Source organism: Cottoperca gobio, chromosome 5 (genome assembly GCF_900634415.1).
Source record: "Cottoperca gobio chromosome 5, fCotGob3.1, whole genome shotgun sequence".
Taxonomy (NCBI): Eukaryota; Metazoa; Chordata; class Actinopteri; order Perciformes; family Bovichtidae; genus Cottoperca; species Cottoperca gobio.
In genome coordinates this window covers 5,211,179-5,236,102 of record NC_041359.1, presented here as the reverse complement: position 1 = coordinate 5,236,102, position 24,924 = coordinate 5,211,179, and the positions used below count along the sequence as shown (strand labels likewise).

The 24,924-nt window shown below is 39.2% G+C and overlaps 1 protein-coding gene across 2 annotated transcripts in view; it reads right to left on the bottom strand.

Annotated features, from left to right (window-relative positions):
* Nucleotides 1–4,299: 4,299 nt before the first annotated feature.
* The window catches only part of cntn3b (contactin 3b), a 50,578-nt gene continuing 29,953 nt past the window's right edge, over nucleotides 4,300–24,924 (bottom strand). The window contains exons 11-22 of one of the 2 annotated variants that reach the window (XM_029432038.1): nucleotides 23,007–23,134; nucleotides 20,688–20,863; nucleotides 16,356–16,473; nucleotides 15,323–15,481; nucleotides 14,997–15,146; nucleotides 13,403–13,473; nucleotides 12,777–13,011; nucleotides 12,255–12,364; nucleotides 10,849–11,035; nucleotides 9,611–9,723; nucleotides 9,345–9,510; nucleotides 4,300–8,810 (exon numbers count right to left, since the gene is read on the bottom strand). In XM_029432038.1, coding sequence (XP_029287898.1) covers nucleotides 8,719–8,810; nucleotides 9,345–9,510; nucleotides 9,611–9,723; nucleotides 10,849–11,035; nucleotides 12,255–12,364; nucleotides 12,777–13,011; nucleotides 13,403–13,473; nucleotides 14,997–15,146; nucleotides 15,323–15,481; nucleotides 16,356–16,473; nucleotides 20,688–20,863; nucleotides 23,007–23,134 — 1,705 coding nt within the window. In that variant the 3' untranslated portion in view covers nucleotides 4,300–8,718. The remainder of the gene's footprint in view (nucleotides 8,811–9,344; nucleotides 9,511–9,610; nucleotides 9,724–10,848; nucleotides 11,036–12,254; nucleotides 12,365–12,776; nucleotides 13,012–13,402; nucleotides 13,474–14,996; nucleotides 15,147–15,322; nucleotides 15,482–16,355; nucleotides 16,474–20,687; nucleotides 20,864–23,006; nucleotides 23,135–24,924) is intronic. The other variant, XM_029432039.1, reaches the window with a different exon arrangement.

The following is a 24,924-nucleotide window of genomic DNA, read 5'->3' as shown; positions in this document are numbered from 1 at the left end:
ATTGTTCTCTGGCCACACAGGGCAGATACCCCCTCATTAATAAAACCTCCGTGATTAATTTCCAAATCTCCCTCTTGTGTCCCCTCCCTTGTCGTCTGCCAAAAAATGGGCCCTCCTAATTAGTGAACACTGATGGAGCATTTATAAGGCCCAGGGACAAAGAAATATAAGAATAGGCGACATGAAAGTATACATCTCATTTATTCTTCAGAGTTTTATATTTTAATGGCCTTTTGATTTAACAGTCACAGATTATGTAACACCTTTCATAAGTATCATAACGTCATCTGATTACATGATGCATTAAGAATAAAATAGGCTATTTATATAATTATATTGTTATATATTATAATTACATGATGTGACAATGTATGATGATATTTCCTTCTTTAATTAGTGACAGTCAGTGTCATTTACCTCCCTAATTACTGCTATGCCACATTTGGTACAAAAACAAAAGGTGTTGTAAATTAACGTTTTGCTACAAACACTAAACACAGTGCACCTGGTCTTTGTGCATTACAATTTTAATGCTACTGTGAGATTCTTTTCAAATAAAATAAAATGAACTCAACAATAACCTCGTGACCTGATCCCAAGACTCACTCACTGACATAAGTGAAGAGTCACTGTTCACATACGATGGTATCCTCTTCATTTAGTGTACAATACAGCTACATATGTAATTCCTATAGAGAATTACAGTATTGGTGCTGACAATGACAATCACTCTGAGCTTCCTGAACATATATTTTCTCCTCCTTTGCACTTTATTCTACTTTTATGATTTTAGCAAATTATGACTTTAACTCATTTGAAAGAACCCACAGCGAGGTATTAGTATAGCTTATTACAGGAATAGTTTGAGATTTTGAAACGTTAATATCTTTGTTCGCTTTCTTGCTAAGAATGAATGAAGATTGATACAACTCCCATGTCTATCCAATGAATATGAAGTTGGCGCCATCGGATGGTTGGCTTAGCCTAGAATAAAACCTAGAAACAGCTAGCCTGGCTCTGTCCAAATGTAAAAAAATCCACCTACTAGCAACTGTAAAGTTACTGAGCTTTGTTACAGCCTGGCTCTAAAACGATAAAGATGGGAGACGAGACAAGGTTAAAAGTAATACGTAACCAGATTTATTTATAACATTACCAGAAACGACGAAACAAACGTGGACGACAGTAATCAGTCATGTAAGCGTTTGTGAAAATGTGCAGCAAACAAAACCACAGCTGTGTCCGAAGGAAGAGAGGCTCTGTGGGAAGGTGTTGAGCTCTATATCCTGAACCACAGAGTCCCAGGTGTGGCTCATCACGTTGATGACCTGGATCCTGCAAGACAAACAAAGAGCCAGCAGAACACAGAGACACCTGGTGGAGTGGAGGGGTCATCACACCTTTCACACCTTATACATCACATTTATTGGATCCATTCAAAACCAAGGTGCAAAAACAGCTTTTCTGCTTCCAGTGCTTATGCTAAGTTATGCTAACCACCTTGTGGCTGTAGCCTTTTACTTCACAATCAGTCAGGTAACTCTTGGTAAGAGTGTGAATAAATATATTTCAAAATATTAATATTATTTTTTAATGAAAAACTTTGCTTTTCAACTTCTAGTAAGTTAGTGAAAGGGCCCTGGACTTTGTGTCAAAGCATGAATGCATTGATTTGTTTCCCCATTTTCATCAATCTTTCAATTATATTTGAATAAAGCAACGATTGCAAGAGAGGAAGGTCGAACTTTTTAGATTTCTATGAAAAATTAAACATTCCTGGGGAATGTTGAGATAACATGCAAATGAAAATATTTATATTGAATGTTGTAATCACCTTACACAGCACATTAGAGGAAGACATTAATTATAAAACCCTGATGTATACTGTACTATATATTATATTGGAAATGGGAAATGTGAGTACTTTGGCCTCCTTGACTCAGAAACTGGGATGTGCCAGCATGTCACATATATTGCTGTAACATACCATATGTGTGTTAGGAATAAATAAGAAAGCATAAAATGACCTTAAGTTATTCATAAACATCCCAACTCTAATATGCTAAATGTATTCTGCAAACAACTTACAACTACTCACTTCATGCTTATACTGCTACTACAGAGCAATTACTGCTGCTACATTTTGTAAGAAAAACATTAAGTGAACTTTCATTTTGAAATCCTTTTACATGAGTATATAGTGGAGCTCATGAAACAGGTCTCCCGTTGTGCTTGTCACCATATTTTAAAAACAATTTCCCCACACTGAAGGACATATAATTTTTCAAAACAAGAATAAACAACAAGAGCATGAACAGTGGTGCTTTAAAATAAATACTTTCATATATTTCTCATTAACAGGACATGCAGTGGCGATCATTTGCATGCATAATAGACTGCATCTCTTCAAAGACACTGTAAAAAATGAACAAGGAGGCTAACAAGGGATGGAAGCAAATAAGCAACCTTTTCTTACATGTAATCACAAATTAGAATCACATGGCTTGTGTATTATTTAGAGATGACCTCTGGTCAGAAATAAAGAAATATCTATTCTTCACAGATACTGTGCCTGTGTGAGGCTAATGATGGGTAAAATGCACAGCGGAGAAGGCAGTGCAAAGCTGTTCTTTGATGAATCGGGTGATTATGTTCTGAAACACTCCTTTGCTCCACAAGCTGCTTCGGCATAAAGTAATCCTGTTTAGATCTCGCTGACTAAAACGGCCTGCTTTGCCATTGATGTGTGAATCCCACAAGCAGAGGTTTTCTGCTGCTCCTGCCTCGGATTATGGAAGCTGGCGCCTTTACTTCAATCAAGCATTCCTATGATGTCACCATTAATGTTAACGTTAATACATAGCATTTGTACATTGGATTTCTCTTAATATCTCTAAAGCCCTGGCAATTAACTGATATCAATAATTCAACAGCAGGTTCTATAGATCTATAGCTCTTCTAATGCACTACTACTTTAAAATGTAGTCTGAAGTTATTGAATATTGGTCATACTTACATACCACAAGTATTTCTGACCTGTATGTAAAACCTGTATGTTGTCGTGCTCAAGCTTGTATACATTAATTGGTTGATTTCCATGCATGGTGAGAGGCTTAAGGGCACAAATAAATCTATGTGTTAATAAAATAAGCTATGTTAGTTAATGACGTGTTGAGTGGGTCTCAGTCTTGATACCCTTAGAACCTGGTCTGGTCTCCAGCTTCATTTTCTAGAAAGGTATCTTTGTACACAGTATGTACTAGGGATTAATATTTTTCCCGAAAATGTGACATTTTCTGTCCCGGGAGCAGAAGCTCACTATCCCTGGAATCAAGGGAAATTGACTTGTTATTAACCTAACCTTAATTCAAAACACATTGAATCATATTTCAAGCAACACTAAATGCAGCAAGGTGAAATATGCATAAACTTATGGATTCCCAACCTAACCACTCTAATGTACATTTTGGTGGTAATCATTCAACATCAGAATGAACATAACATACATTTTGTACTTGCCAACTTCACATTGCTTGTGAACTGTCTGAAGAGAATAGCCTCATCGAAGTGGTATTTGACAATTTATTGTATAACATTTTTTTTTTAATTGGTTAAAGCAAGTAATCCAAGCATTTTCAAATTCATTTTATTTAACTGAGACGTAGCTTGTAGCTGTTAGCGTCCAGGGGGTGCTAGTTCAAGCCTTCTGTGATGATTTTTTTTCAGCATTTTAAACATTGTACAATGTGCATCAAACATAGAACAATCCCAGCGGGCCGACTTGGCTAAAGAACTTGCGTATTTATGTACTGTATGTATCCGCCTGTTTGCTTCACCCTTAGAAAGTAACCACTTTTTCCCATTTTCCCGTTATTATATTTCTCGGGGAAAAGGAATTATTCTGGCTCTGTATTTCCGGGAATTTCCCGGCATCAAACCCTAGTACGTACACTGCTGTTTAAAGAAGCAAACTGTGCAGCTTCATAATTTGCCAAGAAATCCAGAAACGGATCAAACGTCCTAGGTGGAATAATACTGTATGTCAGTTTGTGGTAATTTTGAATAAACTATGTGTGACCAATATGAAATAAAATTAAAAAAACTCTCAAAACTAGATTTTGACATAGGTGAAAGGCAAAAGTTTAAGATTAGCTAATAATGTAGACCTCCATTAGTTGATATTATAATTTAAAGGTGAAATTTAAAGGTAAAACAGATTTGCACTTAATCAAGTAACCAAAAATCAACTGAACTTTTGTGTCCATGAGATAGGCAGACACAGACGTACAACCCACTGCCTGGAATAAACATTTTTATTAAGTTATACTTTTAGAAAAAATCCAACACAAATTCACAAACAATGATTAACATGCACAATTTTAGTATACAAGACAAAACAGTTACTTTTCAATATGAAAATGCCACTCTACATGTCAGTATCTCACAGAGATCATTGATTAATACTGCAGTATTAAGGTTGGGGAACACACTATATAAAAGCAGTAAGGTGGTCTTTGATGGCCATGTTAAAAAATATATGCAAGCTATATACACTGCACCAGGTACACTCCTTTCTAGCAATAACAACCACAGAAACCAATCTAACCAAACAGACCTTATGGATATAAATAGATATATTGTTGATGTTGTTGTTCTGTGATCAATACACTTCAACCATTCAAGCTGATGGCTCTGATCGCTCGTTCGTTCGCTTCCATTAGATTGTACTTTGTAATATTTATTAAAGCGCAAGGCCAGAAACAATAGTTTTTTTTTCAATGTGAGCATGAGCAGAGGTAAGAAATATTAGGCTGAATAACAACTATGTAAAAATCAAGAAAGCTCTGAGAAACTGTCACACGTTTAAACACTGTAAATTAATAACCTATGAATCTGCTATCTTGCAATGAGTTTACCCTATTTGGATTTTACCGGAAATATTAACACCACTTGAATCAAGTATTTGCACACACAAGTTGCTTTGATGCCCGGTCACACCAGAAAGGGGCACAGCGATATTCATCCCCACGTCTTTGTAAAACGGGCATTGCTAGAGGCTTGGTGACATATTGAGTACTTGCAGGGCTAGTTTTTGAACTTCTGTAGCAGTCGAGCTAACGGTTAAATGTGTTAAACAGCTGGGAACATGCTATTGCTAGTCAGTTCTTTGTTTTCTATTATTAAAAAAAACACTCCCCGAGCTAGCTAGCTAGCTCACCAATGCTCATTAGCTTGGTAAATAAAACATTATATTAACACAGTTTTTTCCATAAACATATTTGTCTAAAAACATTGCTTCTTGTGGAGCAGGTCGTACTCCGACATAGGAGGGTTAAATGAAAGTAGTTAGTGCAACACAGCAAATAAGCTACGCTAGCATCCACCATTTTTTTTGTATCCAGTTTGTCAAGAAGGTTGGGTAATGGCACAAAAAACTTCACTAAATTTGAAATTTACACAAATGTACTTTGCCCCACAAGTGCATCCGCTGATCGCAGAAATTTCATTGAAATGAACTGATTTCACCATAACATTTTTACAGTTTTAGAGGACCAGTGTGTAGGAATTAAGTGGCAAATAGCAGCTCCAACCGAATACCCAACCACACCCTACCCTTTTCAAGCATGTAGAAGAACCTAAGGTGGTTTTCAAGTGCATTTCCGATATATTCGCGTTACTTAATTCAAGTTGCCACTTCAACATATAAACACGAAAAGTCAGAGCTAGAGCCAGTGTTTGGTTTATTCATCCTGGGCTGCTGTAGAAACATGTCTGTCCAAGGAAGAGGACCCGCTCCCTATGTAGATAGGGAGAGCTCATTCTTACCTAATGAAAACACAACTATTATTTTGTCGTATTTCCAATGCATGGTACAGCTCTGCTCAACTTGACTCAGCTTTTAGTACAAGGTCCTTTTAACTATTTTATTTTAGGCAGGATCATTAGCTGATCGCCATAGCGACGCTACGTGAAACAACCGTTACATCATCATCAATGGAACAAACAGAGGAAGGTCTGTACATCTTTAATTGTTAATGCCGTAGTTTTGCAGGCTGCCATTTTATTGGATCTGGGTCAAGTAACACGGTAGCTAGGCTATTTAAAATACAGGGGTTTGTGCAGGATGTCCCGTGTTGCGCAATTTATGTTTCTCTCTGACCAATCAGTGGTCTGCAGAGTTCAAACTCCACCTTCTAGTATTAGCTCAGCTCACTTAGAACCTCAACCGAGGTGGTAACAAAAAAGTACCAGGTACCAGGAACTATCCACAACTCTTCCCAATGGAAAAACAAATAAGAGTGCCTCGAGTTGAGTAGAGTTGGGCTGTACAATGCAGTGGAAATGCAGCATTAGTTTCAGGTGATTATACATATAATGTTCAGATAATAATGAATATTATATTCCATTTCTGCCAATAAATCCCATTAAATCCGTCACACTGGTCCTTTTAATGCTGGTGTAACTGGGCTCTAATACGGTTGGAAAGAAAATGTACAGCAGTACTTCGACGTGTAACTCAAAACAATCAACAAGCCAATCAATTTCAGGTCACTGCTCCAATTCAAAATCACAATATACCACTACACTACAAAATACTTTTAAAAACGGTGAAAAATTTAGCAAATACAGTGAGATTTCTAATAAAAGCAAACCAAAACACAACAGGAAAAAATAATGCCTTTGAAGATGTCTGATAGGGAGCAAAGTAGTGCTGAAACATCATTGACTGTAACACAACAAAACGAGTGCAATAAGTAAGCAGCCATCAGTCAATCAAGCAGCTGAATTGTGACAGCTGTAATTATGGGACAGGAAAATCAATATCCCATTGACTGGTCTGCAGCAGTCTAATCAAAGAGCACAGAGCTTTATGAAACCATTCAAGGAGCAGATAGGACAGCCTGATTACGTCGGCCGTTTGGACTTTTTACGAGGCCTCTGGGGTCTGCACACCTGTTCAAACAGCTAAGTGAGGACATCCAGTCACCTTGCATCAATTCCTTGTGCTTTCATTCGAATTTGAGGAAGTGGGGGGAAGAGAGTGCAAAATACAGACGACGACAGCCTCCGAGCTAATGACCGCACACAGCCCCATGTTCGGCAAAGGCACAGTAATGTGTAGCAGTTCAGCTAACATCCATGTGAACATTTTCAGGACCCCAGTAATCACACCTCGGCTCTTTCTTGGGTGGCTTTGACAGATTCATCCACATGATAAAAGGGCGTGAAAAGTAGCTCCCTCAGCAGCGCAGCAATGTTCTTTTTGTATCCAATAGACGGTGATGGGGTGGGGGTAAAATGACAGCCATGCCTTTTGCTCCATTTCCAGTCAGGGCACTTTCACTGCGGTATCTGCATCAATTATTCTGATGCCGTAATAGCCCATAAATTATGCTTCGGATGGAGTCATACATTTATTATATCACAGACCATAAATACTGGGACCAAAATTTCCGCTATATATCTCAATCCATTGCGGCTTTCCTAAAGCTTCCAACCCTTTTTTATTAAGGTAGACCCCGTTGTACTTGTCGAAATGAAAATTTAATTAACATACCTTTTCCAATAATGGGCTCAATCTACATTCTAAGTTTCCTGTCCTTTGTAACTAACTTATTCAGAAAGAAAAGCAAAAAATGCCTCTTCTGCAACATGAATCTTTCCCCCTAAGATATTTGAAAAGGAGGGAGTGAGTGAACTAGTGAGCTCTAGTGAAGGCACTGTTATCCTGTAGTCCATTGTGCACTGGGCTAGCTGGTCATCTAGGGGAATAGATGGTACATGTTCCGTGATATGATATACGTATCTAGAATACAGGTCATCTAAATGTAGAGGAGGAACAGTACACATGGGATCTGCTTGACATAGTAACACCACACATCTCTATCTTCTGCACACCCGGCGTTTTAGCTAGACTACCAATATAGAGTGTGATAGGCATATATTATTTAGAGAATCAAGAGATGGCAAAATGCCAAGATCTATCAGAGTATTGTGGCCTTAAGCTCAGGAGACTGCATGACTCTCGAACAGACCTAATAGTACCTCAGTAGGCAGAGATAAGTGGGTTTGAGGCACAGTTGATCAATTTGCTATGCATCTTTCATATATCTGTCAACGCCTGGTAATTGTTTAAGCCTGCAATGGATGTTTCTTTTGGCAAAAGCTGCAATGTGATCAGGATATTAGCTGATGTTCTGTCAATGGAACTGGTTTAGTTTAGGATTCATTGTTGAGGCAATAAAACATGGATATAACAATGAATATAGGTTAATCATCTGTTGAGAAGTTGATCTTAAGAAAGATAAATTCTTGTGAGTATATAGGGTTAAAGAAACCATAAAGCAAGCAGCCTGTCACCTACTTTGGTATGGACTGTATGTGTAAAATGTGTTTTAAGGCATTAGTATCTACAAAGATACTAAGAAGATAAGTCATGTAGACATCATAACTTCTAAAATGAAACCTAGAGCACTGTGGCACTTATGACGCTGTAAGAAATACTGAAAGATATCATGCACGCAAAATCATCACGTCTCTATGTGATGGCCCTTTAAAATAAAGTGGCGTGGTCCCTTTAAGTGTTTGGCGGAGTCCAGTCCTTTCCAGTCTTTCCCAGTCCTGCCACTGAAGCCCGGGCCTTGTGCCAGTCCAGTGGTCAGGCTGACTGAAGGGATGGAGGGGGAGGGAGGCCGCTCTATAGGCTCCGATTAGACATCACCAGGCGGAGCAGAGCAGGGCGCTGATGAGGACTGCAGAGAGGTACAATGGGCTGAGGCGGATCGCTCCTGAGCCCCGCGCTCCCATGCCTGTAACCAAAAAGCAGCAGAGCAGCTCGTAAAGAATCAGAAATACCCCGCAGATCAGAAGAACAAAACCTGCACTCTGCTACGCTATCCCCTAAATTTCTGACAAGTCATCATAAATCAAAAGCCAACTGTGAATTTTTTCCATATCTACATTATTACCGGCTTTCAACAGGAAAGGCTTTTTAAGTATCCTGGGAAGATAAAGTTTGTATCATATCAAAGAGCAGAGCGGCAAACTGAGCCGCCTCACAATTTTGCACAGCAGCGGGATGGGAGCACAGAACTGCTTTATATGCATCAGCGCTGCGCAGCCAGTCAACAAGGAATAATAACCCAATGGCAGAGATGGATGACACCGCACACGCATTTCTAAAAAGGTTGCTTTTCTTGCACTCGAAATAAGTCTATTACACATGGTTGGAAAGGGATGCGATGAAGCCAAATTAAATGTTCTCTCTGTATTACTGAATCCTCAGTTTTATCAGTGGCCAAAAGGGAAATAATGTGAAGAAGAAAAGACATCAGTAAACTCACTTAATTTATGTATGTGGATGGGTTCGCTGCCCACACCTTCGCCGCCCTCACTCATGGCCTTGATCTGAATGAGATAGTTGTCGTTAGGGGAGAGGCTGAGCTCCACAGTGGTTTTGTTGGTCGAGATAGCGTTGATGTCATTGTAGCGGTGTCTCTTCAGCAGCACCTGAGGCAAGAGAGGGTGATGCATAAAAATTAGCTAATGCAAAAACACCCACCCTTAATTCTGAAGATAAATTAGAGCTTTGCAGTAAATTGAGTCCTACCAAGTATCCAGTGACCTTTGACTCTGTCTCCATAGCTACAACAGGATCCCAGTGCATCGTGAGTGTGGAACCAATCATGGTCCACTGTATGTTGAGTGGAGCCCGATCTGGAGCTAGAAAAAAAACAGAAGTAAAGATATACTTCAGGATATGCTGCAGCAAAACTATTTCCTCTGGTTATTTTTGTAAATCAATACATGGATGTAGAAAAATTGACAGATTTGTGCTTTTAACATTAGCTCCACCATATTGATACTAAAAAACTCTCTTTCTGAATAATAAATTCAGGCTGCAGCAGAGCACCCTCACTAATAAAGACAGTGGCCCTGAGAACTCCACACACAGAAAGCACATTCAAATAAACAAAACAAAAGCAAATTGACAACACGCTCATAATTCATAGATGAGCTTGGCAAAGTAAGAAAATATTTGCTGTGTGTTTTGTTATTTGGATGTGTTTTTTGGAGTCTATCATTGTTTGAAATGTCTTGCTTACTCCTTGTCAATCTTGTCAAATCTGTCAATTTTTCTGCTGTAGAGTGTGTTTGTCATTAGCATGTAAGCTAGGCACTTTTATATGTCAATGAGGTTGTGTATTTTATCCGTTAGAGGACTGTTCATGTGTCAAGTGAGCTACACAATGAAAACGTTTAAAAGATAATTTAGTCATGATAACTGTGTTTCTGAAACTGTGTGTTGACTTTTTAAATGTATGGGTTTTGGTTAAATTATTTACAACCTAACTCAATACAGACGAGTGAGGGTGAGAGGTGTGTGTTTGTTTTCCAGTGCATTTTTGTATTTTTTCTCTAAATGCTGCATCTTTTTTTTTCATAATCTTGCATAGCCATATCATTCTGCTATTTTTTATCTTATTCTATACCAACCTGGTGTCAAGAAACACAAGCTTGCTATAGTTACTTCTCATTTCCCAAGGGGTTAAATCCCTACATTTTAAAAATCCTTGAGCAGCAGAGGTGCAGATTAGCTTTCACATCACTTGTCCATTTTAAATATATATGTTCCAATCAACCCATTGAATACACTTTTCTTATTTTCTCAAGGTAAAAGGAAAGTTCCCTTGTCACATTGAATTGTAGGAGCAGAACAGACCAAGCTGAATAAATTCTACGCCTGTCATGTCGAGGACAGTACGACGTCATTGGAGATGGGATGACATGGTTCATGAACGAGGACCATTTGGAAAATATTTCAATGTCCGTCAGGGAAGGACTCACGTGGTTTCTTTGTGGTGGTGTTGATGGATGCAGACTGTGGCCCGGGGCCGGCCGTATTGAATGCAGCCACAAAGAGGTAGTAGACTGTGTTTGCTTTCAGCCCCGTAATGTTAACCAGCGTGTAGTTTCCAGATATGCGCACTTTGCCAATAGTGTCTGGCTTGGTGTCGTCTTCCCAGTACACAACCTGTTGAGCGAAAAAAAGAAATGAAAAACAGTAACAATTCATATTCCATCATGAAATTGGAAATGATGTGTGTATAACAGAAGGGATTTGAAGAGAATGAGCGATGATGAGTAATGCATTTTTCACTGGTGGAGTCTCAATTACTGATGCGCATCCTCTCAATCACCCAGGCCATATCAACGTTAGTGAGCCATATGATAACTGACCCAGGAAGAAAAATACATTATTATTGCCTTTTTTTCCCACAAAAACAGCCTCAGCTCTTACTTTTGTCTGAGGAAACTGAATATAGAAAGTGAGGTGGTTATGGATAAATCTGCATTTATATTTCAAAGTGCTTATCATGCAGCAAAGAATCACCTCTTTCTTCAGGCTTTTAGAATTCAATTAACGGTATAGGTGAAGTGATATTTGATAGATCAAACAAACTAATGTGCCGCTTGCTTTGGGTCATCTTCACTATTCATATGTCTTGTATTATGTGACACAAGAGCCAAGTCAATAAACAATTCAATTGAAACGTGAAGTCCACCCTTGGGGATGCTCCTGCTATTCCATCGTGCTAAATTAATGTATTTCAAATTTGTTTTCAATTAAAGTTGTATTTGAAAAAAATCCAAGATTTGGTTTACAGTAATCCAAGCAGTAATAATGATTACATTAAATTGAAACTGAATTACATTTGAAATCCTAACAATGTCTAATTAAAGGCTGAGAGCCATATATGTGCAGTCCACAGCTCCCGAGCCATACTGTTGGTGGCCTATATAGATTCAGCAGCTTAAATCCACTTCAGGACCGTGTTTGGAGAAACAAGCTCTCTTCTGTTGGAAGGACAATGTGGCCACCGCCATGGCAACTGGAGAGCTTTGTGCTGAGGGCCAGAGGTTACAGATATTGAAAGAGCACTGGGGGGGGGGTTGGGGGGGAGGCTCTTTGCATTCTTAAAAGGATGAGTTGTTTTTTTTTTTTTTTACCTCTTGTGGGTTTTGCTTTTGGTGCACCACAGTGTTCGGGTCACTTAATGATATTATTACACAAAAGAAAATCCTTGCAGAGATGCATGAGAAGAGATAGTAGTAAAAAAACAGAAAGAGAAAAACTAATCTTAAGAAAGGATGTTTACGATCTGATAAACACGCCACAGGGAGAAGCTCAATTATCATGTTTTTTAAAGAGAAAAAGCAAAAGAATGATTTTGTAGTGATTTTCAACGTACCTCGTATCCAAGAACTCTTTCTGAGATGGCAGGAAGAGCTTCCCAGATCACTTCAATTTGCAGTGCAGACACACTTCTAGTCCTAACCCTCTTAGGAGCCACACTGGGGACTGTAAAAAATAGAGCGCCGGTGAGAATCCCAGAAACTCATCCAACACCATCACAGACACTATTAGCAATAAGAGGTAAGGCACAGAATAGACCTGTAGTTTCACTGAGAAGCTATTTCCCCCGCTCTCTTTTAATGGGATCTGTGACTGACATAAGGGAAGACTATCTGCCCAGCAAATTCAATTAACAGAATACCTCCCTGACAGCGCGGTGTGGTAAGTGTCTACTAGGGTTTCCTGTAATCTACCAGCACGATAACTAATATCAAGTTGACATTCCCAGCTTGAGAGGGGGAGGGAAATTACCGCACTGGAAAAATCCTCACTACAATTCAAGGTCATAGTTGTAAGGAGAGAGATTATAGTTTATTTAAGCATCACTCTGCTGCCGGGCTGTGAAGTCTGTGTGTACCTTCCTCTGCCGAGTACACGGTGGCAATAGAGCTGAAGGGCCCCTCCCCTCGGTTGTTGTACGCCCCCACTTTCACATCAAAAGGCGAGAAGGCTGGGATAGTGTCGTTGCGGAAGTCGTAACGTGCCAAGCCGGGTGTGGAGATAACCGCTCGCGTCCATGTGACCGTGCCCACGGGCCTGAAGGCGATGATGTAGCCGAAGCCCTCTCCGTTCTGCAGTTCCTCGGGAACAGGCTGGGAGCAAAACACAAAACTATAGTGATATTAAAACGCATACAGACAGAGATACAGACAGGCCCGTCTCTGCGCTGCTCCTCGACAAGGACTTCTGGGATTTGACACAGCCCGTTCTTTGCCGTTACCACCCAGAACACTCGTCAATCACCTTTCGTCTTATCTTTTCCTCCTGCATGGCTATGTAATTGTAGCTAAAGTGCAAAACTCTTCAGAGCAAGTGCTCCCCGTCCCTGCCTTTGGAGGGAGAAATGGCACTTGGTGGCTGAGCCCGGAAGAGAGGTGTCTCGCTCTAATGTGGGCCATAAAATTGCTCTGTTCAATTCTGCACAATTAAGCAAAACCATTACTCGCCGATGGATAGAACAGTAAAATGTGACAGATGACTTACCTCCCATGTTATCACTAATTCAGACTTTGTGCCGCCTCCACCTCCGACATCAGTGGGAGCTGTATCAGGAACTGTGAGGTAAAGCCCAGAGGGGAGCAATTAGAACACAGTTTGCAAAGCTCAACGACAAGCCTCAACTACACTTGTAGCCTTATGACAAGGCTGCCTGCTGCAGATACTGTCTTCTATTTTACAGCCCATAAATCCCTCACTCAGTGCACAACACAAACATTTTAGAGAATAGTGATATTGCCAAAATGCCACTGTGCATAAACACAATGGTAAGATCTGTAGTATTTTGCAAATGACACTTAACTCAACCCATTTCTTTTCTATTCCCATTTAGCCATTTGTGATGGCGAAGCTGATAGTGTAGGTGGAGGAGCACTCGTGCAAGTCCTAGTATCCTATAGTAAGTAGAGCATCACATTTAATGTGTCATATCAGCAAATGGTTGAGCATGTATAGGCCTATCTGATGCCTATGTATTGTTGTCTACTAGGGTTGGGAACTTAAAATTATGGAACTCAGAATTCTAGCCAAATTCCACACATTTACCTGAATATTATTTATAGTCCTTCCATGGCTGCTAATGCTCATGTTTTAAAACTCTGTCTTATGCTCTCACACTAAGGCTCAGGTTGTCACAGGGTTAGCGCATTGATTGATCCCTTGCTCCTCGAGTCCACATGTCAAGGTGTCCTAGGGCTAGATACGATGGGCAGGCCACTGCCTTGCATTGCAGCCCTGTTACCATTAGTTTGTGGGTGTGTGTGTGTGTGTGTGTGTGTGTGTGTGTGTGTGTGTGTGTGTGTGTGTGTGTGTGTGTGTGTGTGTGAATGAGAGGCCAATTGGAAAGGAAAAGCGCTATATAAGTGCAGTCCATTTACCATTTACCCTGTCAAATCTGATGGCAAATAAGAGTAGGGACAAAGCCTCGTACCAGCTTTATGAAAAAAAGAGCTGTACAAGTTATATAAGCGTTCTCCGTACATATCGCAACATCTCAACGTCAGACTTTAATCCACATCTCAGCACCGAGATTGGTCAATAAGCATTACAAAGAAAACACAGCTGGCCATTAACAGGCGAAAGGCCTTTTGTCCTAAACTTTGGCAAACTCCTCTATTGAGACACATATTCCGAATGTCCTGTATACAGGTCCAAATAATGCTCCCAATTATTATTGGTATATCCAACATGTCTTAATCGTAAACTGCTACACTCAGAATAAGGCCTAATTCGGAATATCCAAACAAAATATGCTGTTTACTGATTCCAAATTCATCCAGTAAAATCATTTGTAACATAACAATCTGTCCGGACACTTTTATTTTCAGCAGGCCATCGGACACTTAGTGTGATTCCCACCTCAAAGGTAGTGTAAAGATTTTGTTTAGTTGCTTCCGAGTAAACTAACGATTATAATGAAAAACATACAACAAAAGATTATTTATTTTTTAAATTAAAATATAATTTCATTAATGGGATGAAAATGGAAAGAGTGTGATATATTCCCAGTAAGTAATACATTTAAAATCAACACTATTGTCTGTGTGTATGTGGGTGCAGTGAAGTGTTAAGTTTCACATACTGGCATCCTCTGTCCTGGTCTTGGCTGAGGCCGGACTGGGCTCTCCAAGGCCTACGGTATTGCGGGCCACCACCCTGAACTCATACTCCACCCAGGCGTTCAGACCGACAACTGTTGCTGTCAGCATGTTACCGTTGACAGCCTCCGGCACTGCAAATTGGAAATGAGTTCTTTAGAAAATGTGATTGTCGCACAACTGGACTTAAATTGAATGATAAATAAATAAAACCCCACATTTACCCAAGGGGATGAATAAAGTATCTTCTATCTATAAGAACCCAGGTGAATGCTACATATATGGGGACAGGAGGAGTTTTTCATGGTACCTGTGTCAACAGCCTGCCAGCCCACAGTAAAGGGCGTCCGGGCCTGGATGATGTAGCCGGTGATGGGGCTGCCGTTGTCCCTTCCGGGAGTCCAGGAAAGCTGTGCTGTGCTGTCTGTGATCTCCTCAACTGTTACCTTGTCCGGAGGACCTGGTGGACCTAAATCAATCAGACAATGAAGAGGGTGAACCTGAGGTGATCACCCATTCCAAGAAGCCTCCCCTCATCAAACTCATTAAGACTTCTGCACCTTGTTAAATATCAAGGCCATCATGCTCCCTTTAATTAAGGGGCTACATCCTTGGTGTGTGCATGCAGAGACTTTTCAGTCACTGCGTGTGTGATGTGCAGGGCTACGAAGTCATTACTTGGATCCCCAGCAGTGGTAAGAATCACTGGATGGGATCATTTAAGAGAAAAGGGAAGAGGGGCTACATGGGAGTAGACACTAGAGAGAAGAATAAAAGAAGAGTTAATTCAAAAAGAGGAAGAGAGAAGCGGGTGTCTGTGACTGTTAAGCGCCCTGGCTTTACCATGTTACTGTTGTTTGCTCAACTGCTCAATTATTTAAATGCTTTCCATGATATTTTGCCGATGTGTAAATGAGCCAATTATAGTCATTTTCTGTGATAAACATTGCCTTCTCAAAGCACCTGGGACCGCTGTTACAGTTTGTTAAGGGCATGAATACCAATGTAAATCACCAGAGATAAGTCCGCACAGTGAGCCAGATACATTGAGCACATATCAAAAAAGCTACTCACACATGTCAGTGTGAGTGTGTGTATCATTTATTTTCATTCCTGCAACACATATATAATGTAAACAGAAGCTGACATAATTCTGACTCAGATAGCATTCATCAATTTGCCACACTGTATATTTACAGCAAGCCTCAAGGATTTTTTACATCTCTCCATCAAACTTCTTTCTCTTTGAATACTTGTACAGATAGCTTCAACGCCACATTATTTTACAGTAAATATACTAGAGTATATGAAAACATGCCCTTGAAATCAATTGGTTCTCTTACCTTTGACAACCAAGATGGCAGAGATGGACAGGTTCTCCACATCAGTGTCAATAACGCAGACATATTTCCCTCCATGGTTCAGCTGGATGTTACGAATCATTAGATCCCCTGATATACTCTAGAAGGGATCGTTGAAAAAACAAGTAAGAGATGCTGTGTTATTTCATCACTCAGCATTTGGCTCTAGGATGTTTGAAACATTTATAATGCTTTCCACAATCACATAGTCTCCAGGCCACTGATTTGTGCATCTCTTCAAACACCAACAACAGACATGGCAGATGTACTCTGTACAAATAACGCTTTTGGCTGTCCTTCAAGCACTACCCAACCAACCAGCTAACCCAAACCCTTACAAACAGCTACCAGCTAGGACACAAAACCAAACATAGTTAATTGGCAAGACAATCCTAGTTATTCTGTAAATACATAGACTCAAGCAAGACATGAGTATAACTCCGAGTGTAAAGAGCTAATATTATTTTACATAAGCTGCATACACGTGGTGGCCATGAGAGAACACAACAAAACTTCACAGCAAATATTGTCATCTTCATCATCTGTATAAGTTTATTTGAATTATTTATGGCTGCACAACGGAACAATTTAAAAGGATAAGACTGGTGTTTTCTATATTTTTCTAAATGTCAACAAATCTCATGAAAAGACCAAAACCAACAACAAACAAAGTCCAAAGTCCATCTCTCTATACTTAACATCTTCCCTAGCCTGTTTGCGTTTCTCAGGCCCAAGCCCATTGATTTCTACTCAAGATATTAATGATTTTCCAAACAAACACTGTATATTGTTGATTTTTATATTTTTAAAGGCTGAATCATTGTGGTTTTTAGCAAACAATATCCAAACAGGAGTAAATAGTTAATTTGTTGGGGACTATTTTCAGGATTAATACACATTTGGTGCCCTCATGTCTACTCTAGTATCTATAGCAGCAGGAAGATGTATGTGGGATTGACTCAAGATGAACTACAGAGCCCATGTTCATTGTAATGAAGCTCATAGTTTTGGACAACAGCACCTCGGAATAGTGACTGTGAGTCACGTCTACTTATAATAATAAGTTTATCTGTATAGCACCTTTCATACAAGAATTGCCTAAAGTGCTTTACACTAAAGCCTAAAGTGCTTCACAGCAAAAACATTTTATTTTTTTACAAAATTAGACAGAATAAGAGCATTTACAGTACAACAATCACAGTGTATTAAAATAGTATAAAATAGCAGAATTAAAATAGTATAGCATTGTAAATAGCAACAATGAGTTATAATGTTTCGGACGAAACACCTGGAAACATTACAGAATGAAAGTATTTAAATGAGTTTAAAGTGGCATAGAGTAGTAGCATTAAAGATTGTACAAAATATCACTATTAAAAGGCTAAAGTAAAGAGATATAAAATATCACTATTAAAAGGCTAAAGTAAAGAGATATAAAATATCACTATTAAAAGGCTAAAGTAAAAAGATATAAAATATCACTATTAAAAGGCTAAAGTAAAGAGATATAAAATATCACTATTAAAAGGCTAAAGTAAAGAGATATAAAATATCACCATTAAAAGGCTAAAGTAAAGAGATATAAAATATCACTATTAAAAGGCTAAAGTAAAGAGATATAAAATATCACTATTAAAAGGCTAAAGTAAAAATATATAAAATATCACTATTAAAAGGCTAAAGTAAAGAGTTATGCTTTTAGCTTACTTTTGAAGATATTGAGCGAGTCTGCCTCCCTATTGTCTGCAGGTAAAGTGTTCCATAGCTTTGGTGCATAATTGCTAAAGGCTGCATCCCCAATTTTCTTTTGGATGTTTCTGGGAACATTTAATAAACGAGTAGTGGATGATCATAATGCCCTTGGGGGCACATAGTTTATTAGAGAGTTGGCAGTGTAACTTGGTGCGGTTCCGTTTAGGGCTTTGTATACAAGAAGGAGGACCTTAAAATCAATTCTAAAAGTTACTGGAAGCCAGTGTAGAGTGGCTAACGCTGGACTGATGTTGGCTCTCCTCTTGGTTCTAGTCAGCAGCCTCGCTGCAGCGTTTTGGATGAGCTGAAGTCTCTCCGTTGTTTTTTTTGGAAGGCCGGTAAAGAGTGCATTACAGTAATCGAGTCGGCTTGAGATAAAAGCATGGATTAGTTTTTCAGCATCCTTTTGATTTATAAATTGTCTGATTTTAGCTATATTTCTAAGGTGGAAGAATGATGTTTTTGTCACCTTGTTTATGTGGGATTTAAAACTTAGATCTGAGTCTATGATAACACCAAGACTTGTAACTTCAGGTTTAATCAAAGGAGTACGTTTCCCCATGTTATTCAGCATCATTTCTCTTTTTGTTATTATTACCATACTGTTGCTTATGGATAATCTTAAGATTTTGCCATCAAATGACACATGGTGTCTGATATCTCGGACCCACTTCTCACAATGTAAATGTTACTACGACCCACTTTTACAAACCAACTAATCAGAATGCAGCATTAAATAAAAAATAATGCGTGTAATAATAATGTGCTCACGGAAACAAATACATATAGATACCACATTGGCATAGATATCACTTTAAGGTATCGACCAAATTAACCAAGTGCCATGTAATATCGAATATTCTCCAGTTACAGCAAGCTTGGTGTATTTCATTATATTTTTTATTTGATGAATATTTTAATAATATGGACACTTTCAAAGTATTTTGGATTGAGAGGAGTGGAGGTGGCATTTAACTTTTACTTTATTGAATAAAGGATAAAAAAAGTATCAAATGAAGTACTCTATTGGTATTGGTATCACTTTAAGGGTTCTGGTTTTGGTAATGGTATCGTCACTTTGCCCTATAAGGGCCGTTTGGTAGAATCATTCCATTGTTGGTTTGGGTCTTCAGGTATAGGAATTTACAATCTTGTATTAACATATTTTATCCAGATCTGAAAGTCACCTCTTGAAGTGGTCTGTCACAAAGCATGTCAGCTTGTGAAAAGTAGCATGTTTATTGGGGGGCGAGCCAGGTAAGACTTGCTGCTGTCATAGCAGATTTCATCACCCCAGCGGCTTGTGATCATAGCTCTTCACTGCAGCAACTGGGAAGGAACGCCTGTGGATCTCCACCTCTCTGTAGCTCCTGACAAAGCAGAGCTGAAGCGAATAGCACTTCTATGTGTCCAGGGGCTAGGGAGACTACCTCTCCTACCCGCTTTTCTCTTTTCCCCCTTTCCTTTCATCTCCTCTCCATTCGCCTGACAGGTTTTACACGCGGCTTTGCCATGTATGATTCTCTCTCTAATGTCAGCCACCACCTGGCCAACCTGGGAGCTTGTGCTTGAGAGCAAGGCGTCCTGCTTTGGCAGGAAGGAAGTGGTGAGGCAGATTTGCTTTAATTATGTTAATTCATTCATCAGAAGCTGCTGAGCAGGGGGCTGGTAATCTCTCTGGACAGGGGAAACAGATTCTGTAAAAACTAGATCTCATTATATTTCTATGCACAGTTCAATGTCATTAGTTATTTCCATTTGCATTCATAAAGATATGAATTTGGCATGTCCACAACACTGTGAGGGCAACCTTTAACACGTGAATGGCAGGGATGAGACTGCTGACCTTGGATGATAAATGGCACTGCAAAAACCAAAAAGGGTGTGCAAAGTAATTTCATACTGACACGCACAGAACAATTGACTTTAACCTTCATCAAAAGGAACAAATATACAGAAAAATTCATTATTATTATATCAGGGAATGAGGATTTCAAATGGACGTTTACTGGTGCCATGCCTGCCCTTGGTGAATGCCAGCTGGCTCATTACTTAATTATTTCGGGTCTCAAGATTCACAAATAGGTATGCAAATTCAATTATGGCAGAGGACGTTGATAAGAACATGTTCTCCCTTGATGTAACAGAACTAGAAGTGGAAGGGATAGAAATAATAAAGACTTTATTAAATGAACACTCTCTGTATGACTGAAATGGCATTTCAACAATATATCTTTAGAAGTGTAACGCATGGCAGATCACACAGCCAATTCAAAAGGTAAAGATCCCGATTATTGCCCCGACAGTGCCATTAATTTAGCAGCACGAGAATGAGAGAATGTAACTGATATATTTCTATCTTTTTTATATTCCATCCACTGCTGACCACTGTGAACATTTTCAAAATGGACGAGTCTTGGCATATATTTCTTTGCTTGGGTATTGGCGTCTAACAAGACCTCAGCAGGGCAGTGGAGAATACCCTTGCACATCACACAGTATGTCCCTATTAATCCAAAAATAGCCTCAATGTAGCTGAGTTTAATGCTTGTGATGACTCACCCCGCCCACTCTTTCGAAATGATCGCTGTCTCTCTGGAAGTCGATGAGCTGGCCGTTGAATGCCCACGAGAAAGAAACATCCAGAGCTGGATCGCAGGCAATCTGGCAGGGTAACACGATGCTCTCGCCAACAATAATCTCCATGTTAGTAGGCCTCATGGTGATCCTGGTGGGCTCTGGCCAGACAACAGACGACAGAGTACGCATTTTAATACCGCTGCCACGGGAACCTTTAACACCACCGTGACCCCTGCAACTGCCATCTCACTTCAATTCACGGCTAAATCAAGTCACCGTCGTTAAATTACCCACGGATGTGTGCTGATTCCTGATTTTAATAAGCACTTAAATTCTAAGCCTGTCTATTAGCAACATTTAATGACATATCAGGTTCACACTTTATGTTCTGGGATCAATTTGGAGGAAAATGTTTGAAGCAGGATAACAGAGATGGGAGCACATTCCCACTGGTGGCTGTGGTGGATTGAAGGCCTCGTTGTATGTTGAGGAAAGGTCACAGTAATTAAATTCTATGACATTAAATGGTTCAGCTGTCAGTGTATGAGGAGAATAGAAGCTAATGAGAAAAATAGGTCAGGTGGCTACACACACAACAGATTAAACTGGAGGACTACATGGACGTGTTATCTCACTGCCTTCATAAATAATGACCTTTAACTAAATCAAGGATAATGTTTTGTTGCTTATATAACTGTTTTTTTGCATAATGTAAACCAGCCATATTCATTTGATAATAACTTTGGTTGTTAACGTTACACATGCGTAACCCCTCTCTTGATAAGGAATGTCCAATCATGTCTTTGCAACCGTTACTAGGTACAGCGAGCCTGCTAAAGCTTTGGATTTCTTCACATTCTGAGACTGTGTTGTAGAAAGAGCAATACTTGGCATTTAAAGAGGTCAGAGGGTATAGTGAACATATGAACTACATTGTGTTTGTTTTATATTACATTCTTTTCTGATTATAATGTACTTTAACATTAAGGTTGACTGGCTCTGCATTACAAAAACAATGCTGCTCTTTTATTTCCATGTCCATCTACATGTTAACTGCCGACTTTTGACCTACAACTGTAAGCTTTAGCCTCAGTCTTTTTTGCATTATTAGAGCATCAAATTAATATGGTATCATTTTTGCAGCCATAAAATGCATTCTTAGACAAAATGTTCAGCAAAGTTTTGGAAATACACTTATTTCTTTTTTTTTTGCAATTTGATGAGAAGATCAATAATAGTCTCATGTCTGTAGGCAACATTTAAAGTTTCTGCCTGCAGCCGGCTAACTTCGCTTAGCACAAATATTGTAAACAGGTCGAACAGCAACTAGCCTGTCTCCAATAGTAAGAACAACAAATTACAATAACAACAAATTGGTGTTATACGGGGGATCATGTGTTGGAATACTTCATGGTTGGCTATTGGATTAAACAAACAAGATATTGTTAATGTGTGAGCTTCATGGTTGCTGGTAAATAGATTGTGTTCCTGTTAGACAGAGCCAGGGAGCCTGTTTCCCTGATTCCAGTCGTTGCGCTAATAAAAGTTAGCCGACAGCCACCCGTAGCTCCATATTTATCGTACAGACATACAAGTGCTATCAATACTCACGTCTTACGCTCAGCACAAAACGCTTAAGACAGTTCACCCCAAAATCCAAAATCCATATTTGTCCTCTAGTGCTTCTTATCAATGTAGATAGTTGTGATATGAGTTGCAGAGTGTTGGAGATATTGTCAGTTGAGATGTCTGATCAAAATACAACTCAACAATTTCTCTTTCCAGAAATGATGACCCAGTTAATCCACAGACCTTGTTGTGAACAGTTTCACGTAGGAACTATCTTATTTTACAGAACAACACCCGCCAACCGTATCACAGCACAGAAGTACACATTATTTTTAAGAGATGTAAACCTCGGCTCAGGTGAGCTAGGGATTCACGCTTTCTTCTGCGCGGTGATACGGTTAGCAGGTGTAGTTCGGTGGAAAGACAATAGTTCCTACATGAGTAAGCAGATGTATAATAAAATCTACTAACAAGAGTTGTGATTTCAGCTGTTTAACCCGATGGTTGTCAGTTAGGAAACGTAAAGCTGATTTTGTATTTTTCTGTTTGAAATCAAGAACCCATTTTCTCAAAAGTTACCACAAATCTTGAGAGGCAAATCTGCAACTGTTATAAACTAGTTTGAATGGAAAGTATAACCTAAGCATAGCATCATGACATTAACAAAGGTGGGCAGGGGGTTGAGAAGGGTTAATTAAGGGTGAGATGTTAATGTAGTAGAGCTGGACTCACCAGTGATAAGCAGCCTCCCACTTGTGCTTGCTGTCCCAAACTGATTTTTAGCGATGCACGTGTAGCTGGCTGCATCCCGTCTGGTTACATTGGCAATCTTTAAAGTCCCATTGGCAAGCAAAGTAATCCTGCAGGAAGCAGAACAGATTTTTAGTGTATTGACTAAGGTGGAGTGCACAGTTAGATTGAAATGCTGAGCTTTGTATTGCATCTGTCTGTATTATTTTTTGATGATATTCAACATTCTCCAATGTGAGTTATTTATTTTATTCTTCATGTATTCTTGTCAAAATGGTAAAGCCTCTGAAGCACTATGACCCCCATGGTACTCCAAAGATCCCAACTAAAGCCCAGGAAAATGAAATTCTTTGAGGCAGGTAAGCAGCCGGCAGGGTGACCCATCACCCTGCCTCTGTGGTAGGCTAAACTCTGGGACACATTACTAAATGAAGAAATATTTTACAAACAGCAACACTGAATAACTCAATGAATAAATAAAATGTGCTTCACAGGCTTTATGTTACTAAGGTCAGTGAGGAAACTATCACGCTGCGAACCCAATACATCTCTGGATTATACAATACGATAGTATACAGTGCTAAAGCCTATGCACAAGAATTGTCGCACAAAAAAGTAAATTACGTTTTTACTGCTAAGGTTGAAACATTTTTTATTTATAAAATAAATCCTTTATATATATTTATTTTATTTACCAAGATTATGGACTAATGCTGTATTCTAGAAAACTTGTATATGTAAACTCAGGCTAAAAGGATTATTTACCTCGACTTCATGAAGAAGCCGTTGTCTGACATCAGACAACAATGGAAGCGCACATTGTAATAGGTACACAATCAAATAAAAGGCAACATAAAGTATTTTTGCCTTATTTAATCAACATTATACATACAATCATATAGTAAAACATGTTCTGCAAGTAAATTATTGCCACAATATATCGACAATGTCATTATGTCGCTGATTATGGTTAGCAATTCTTCCCTACACAAAAGTTATTCAGGAAAATGTAAAAAAAGAAAAACCCAAACAGATTTGGAGCCTGCACTGCTAATTGTGTGTACACTTGCCAAAGAAAGTTCAGTTTGTGATGGTCAGCCATGATTTTTGTATACATTTGCGGTCGGGTAGCGTCAGAATTAATGAGTCTTGTGATTGTAAGTGGGTCAAACAAACATAGGACTTTCACCTTGCAGACCAGAGTCTGTGTCCCGTTTGAAACCAAAAGTCAAAATCATGGAGGTATTTTAATTTACAGTACTACGTCACTATGTTAGATCGTAACCATGTTGCATTCTACGTAACATAGTAACTACGTGCCACACTTTTTTTTAACCCAAACCACCATCTTTAACCCTAACCTAACCAAATAGTTGTATTACCTAAATAAAACAAAGTAGTTTTATCGCTTAAACATTACTAAGTAGTTATATTGCCTTGACATAACAAAGTGGTTTGCTCAATAGAAAGGTCACGTGACTAATGGTTGCGTGTTTAAAACTGCCACCATGAGAGTTTCATAATTCAACAGTCATATAAGTCGTTTTGGGAGACACTGGATATCAAACTGTTCTGGTGCACAAGGTACAGTATGAGGGCAGGGTATTTAGTGTCCAACTGTGTACACAATTCTTCCAAACACTGTTCCAATTTACAGCATGACTGCATATATGAGAAAACACTTCCCCTCCAGTGTCTGCATACAGCCAGTGTGCACCTTAAAATACTATGTGGGCTTCACATAGAGTGTGCTAAATGTCAGTCAGATTGGGAATGTTACCAATTTTCTGCAGCTATAGATGCAGCTTCCCATCTTGAGCCAACTAAGGAGCCTCAGTGCTGCTTTGACAAGATGCTTTGCTCGTATTGTTCAGCTTTCAGACTCTCTTTTTGTATAAGC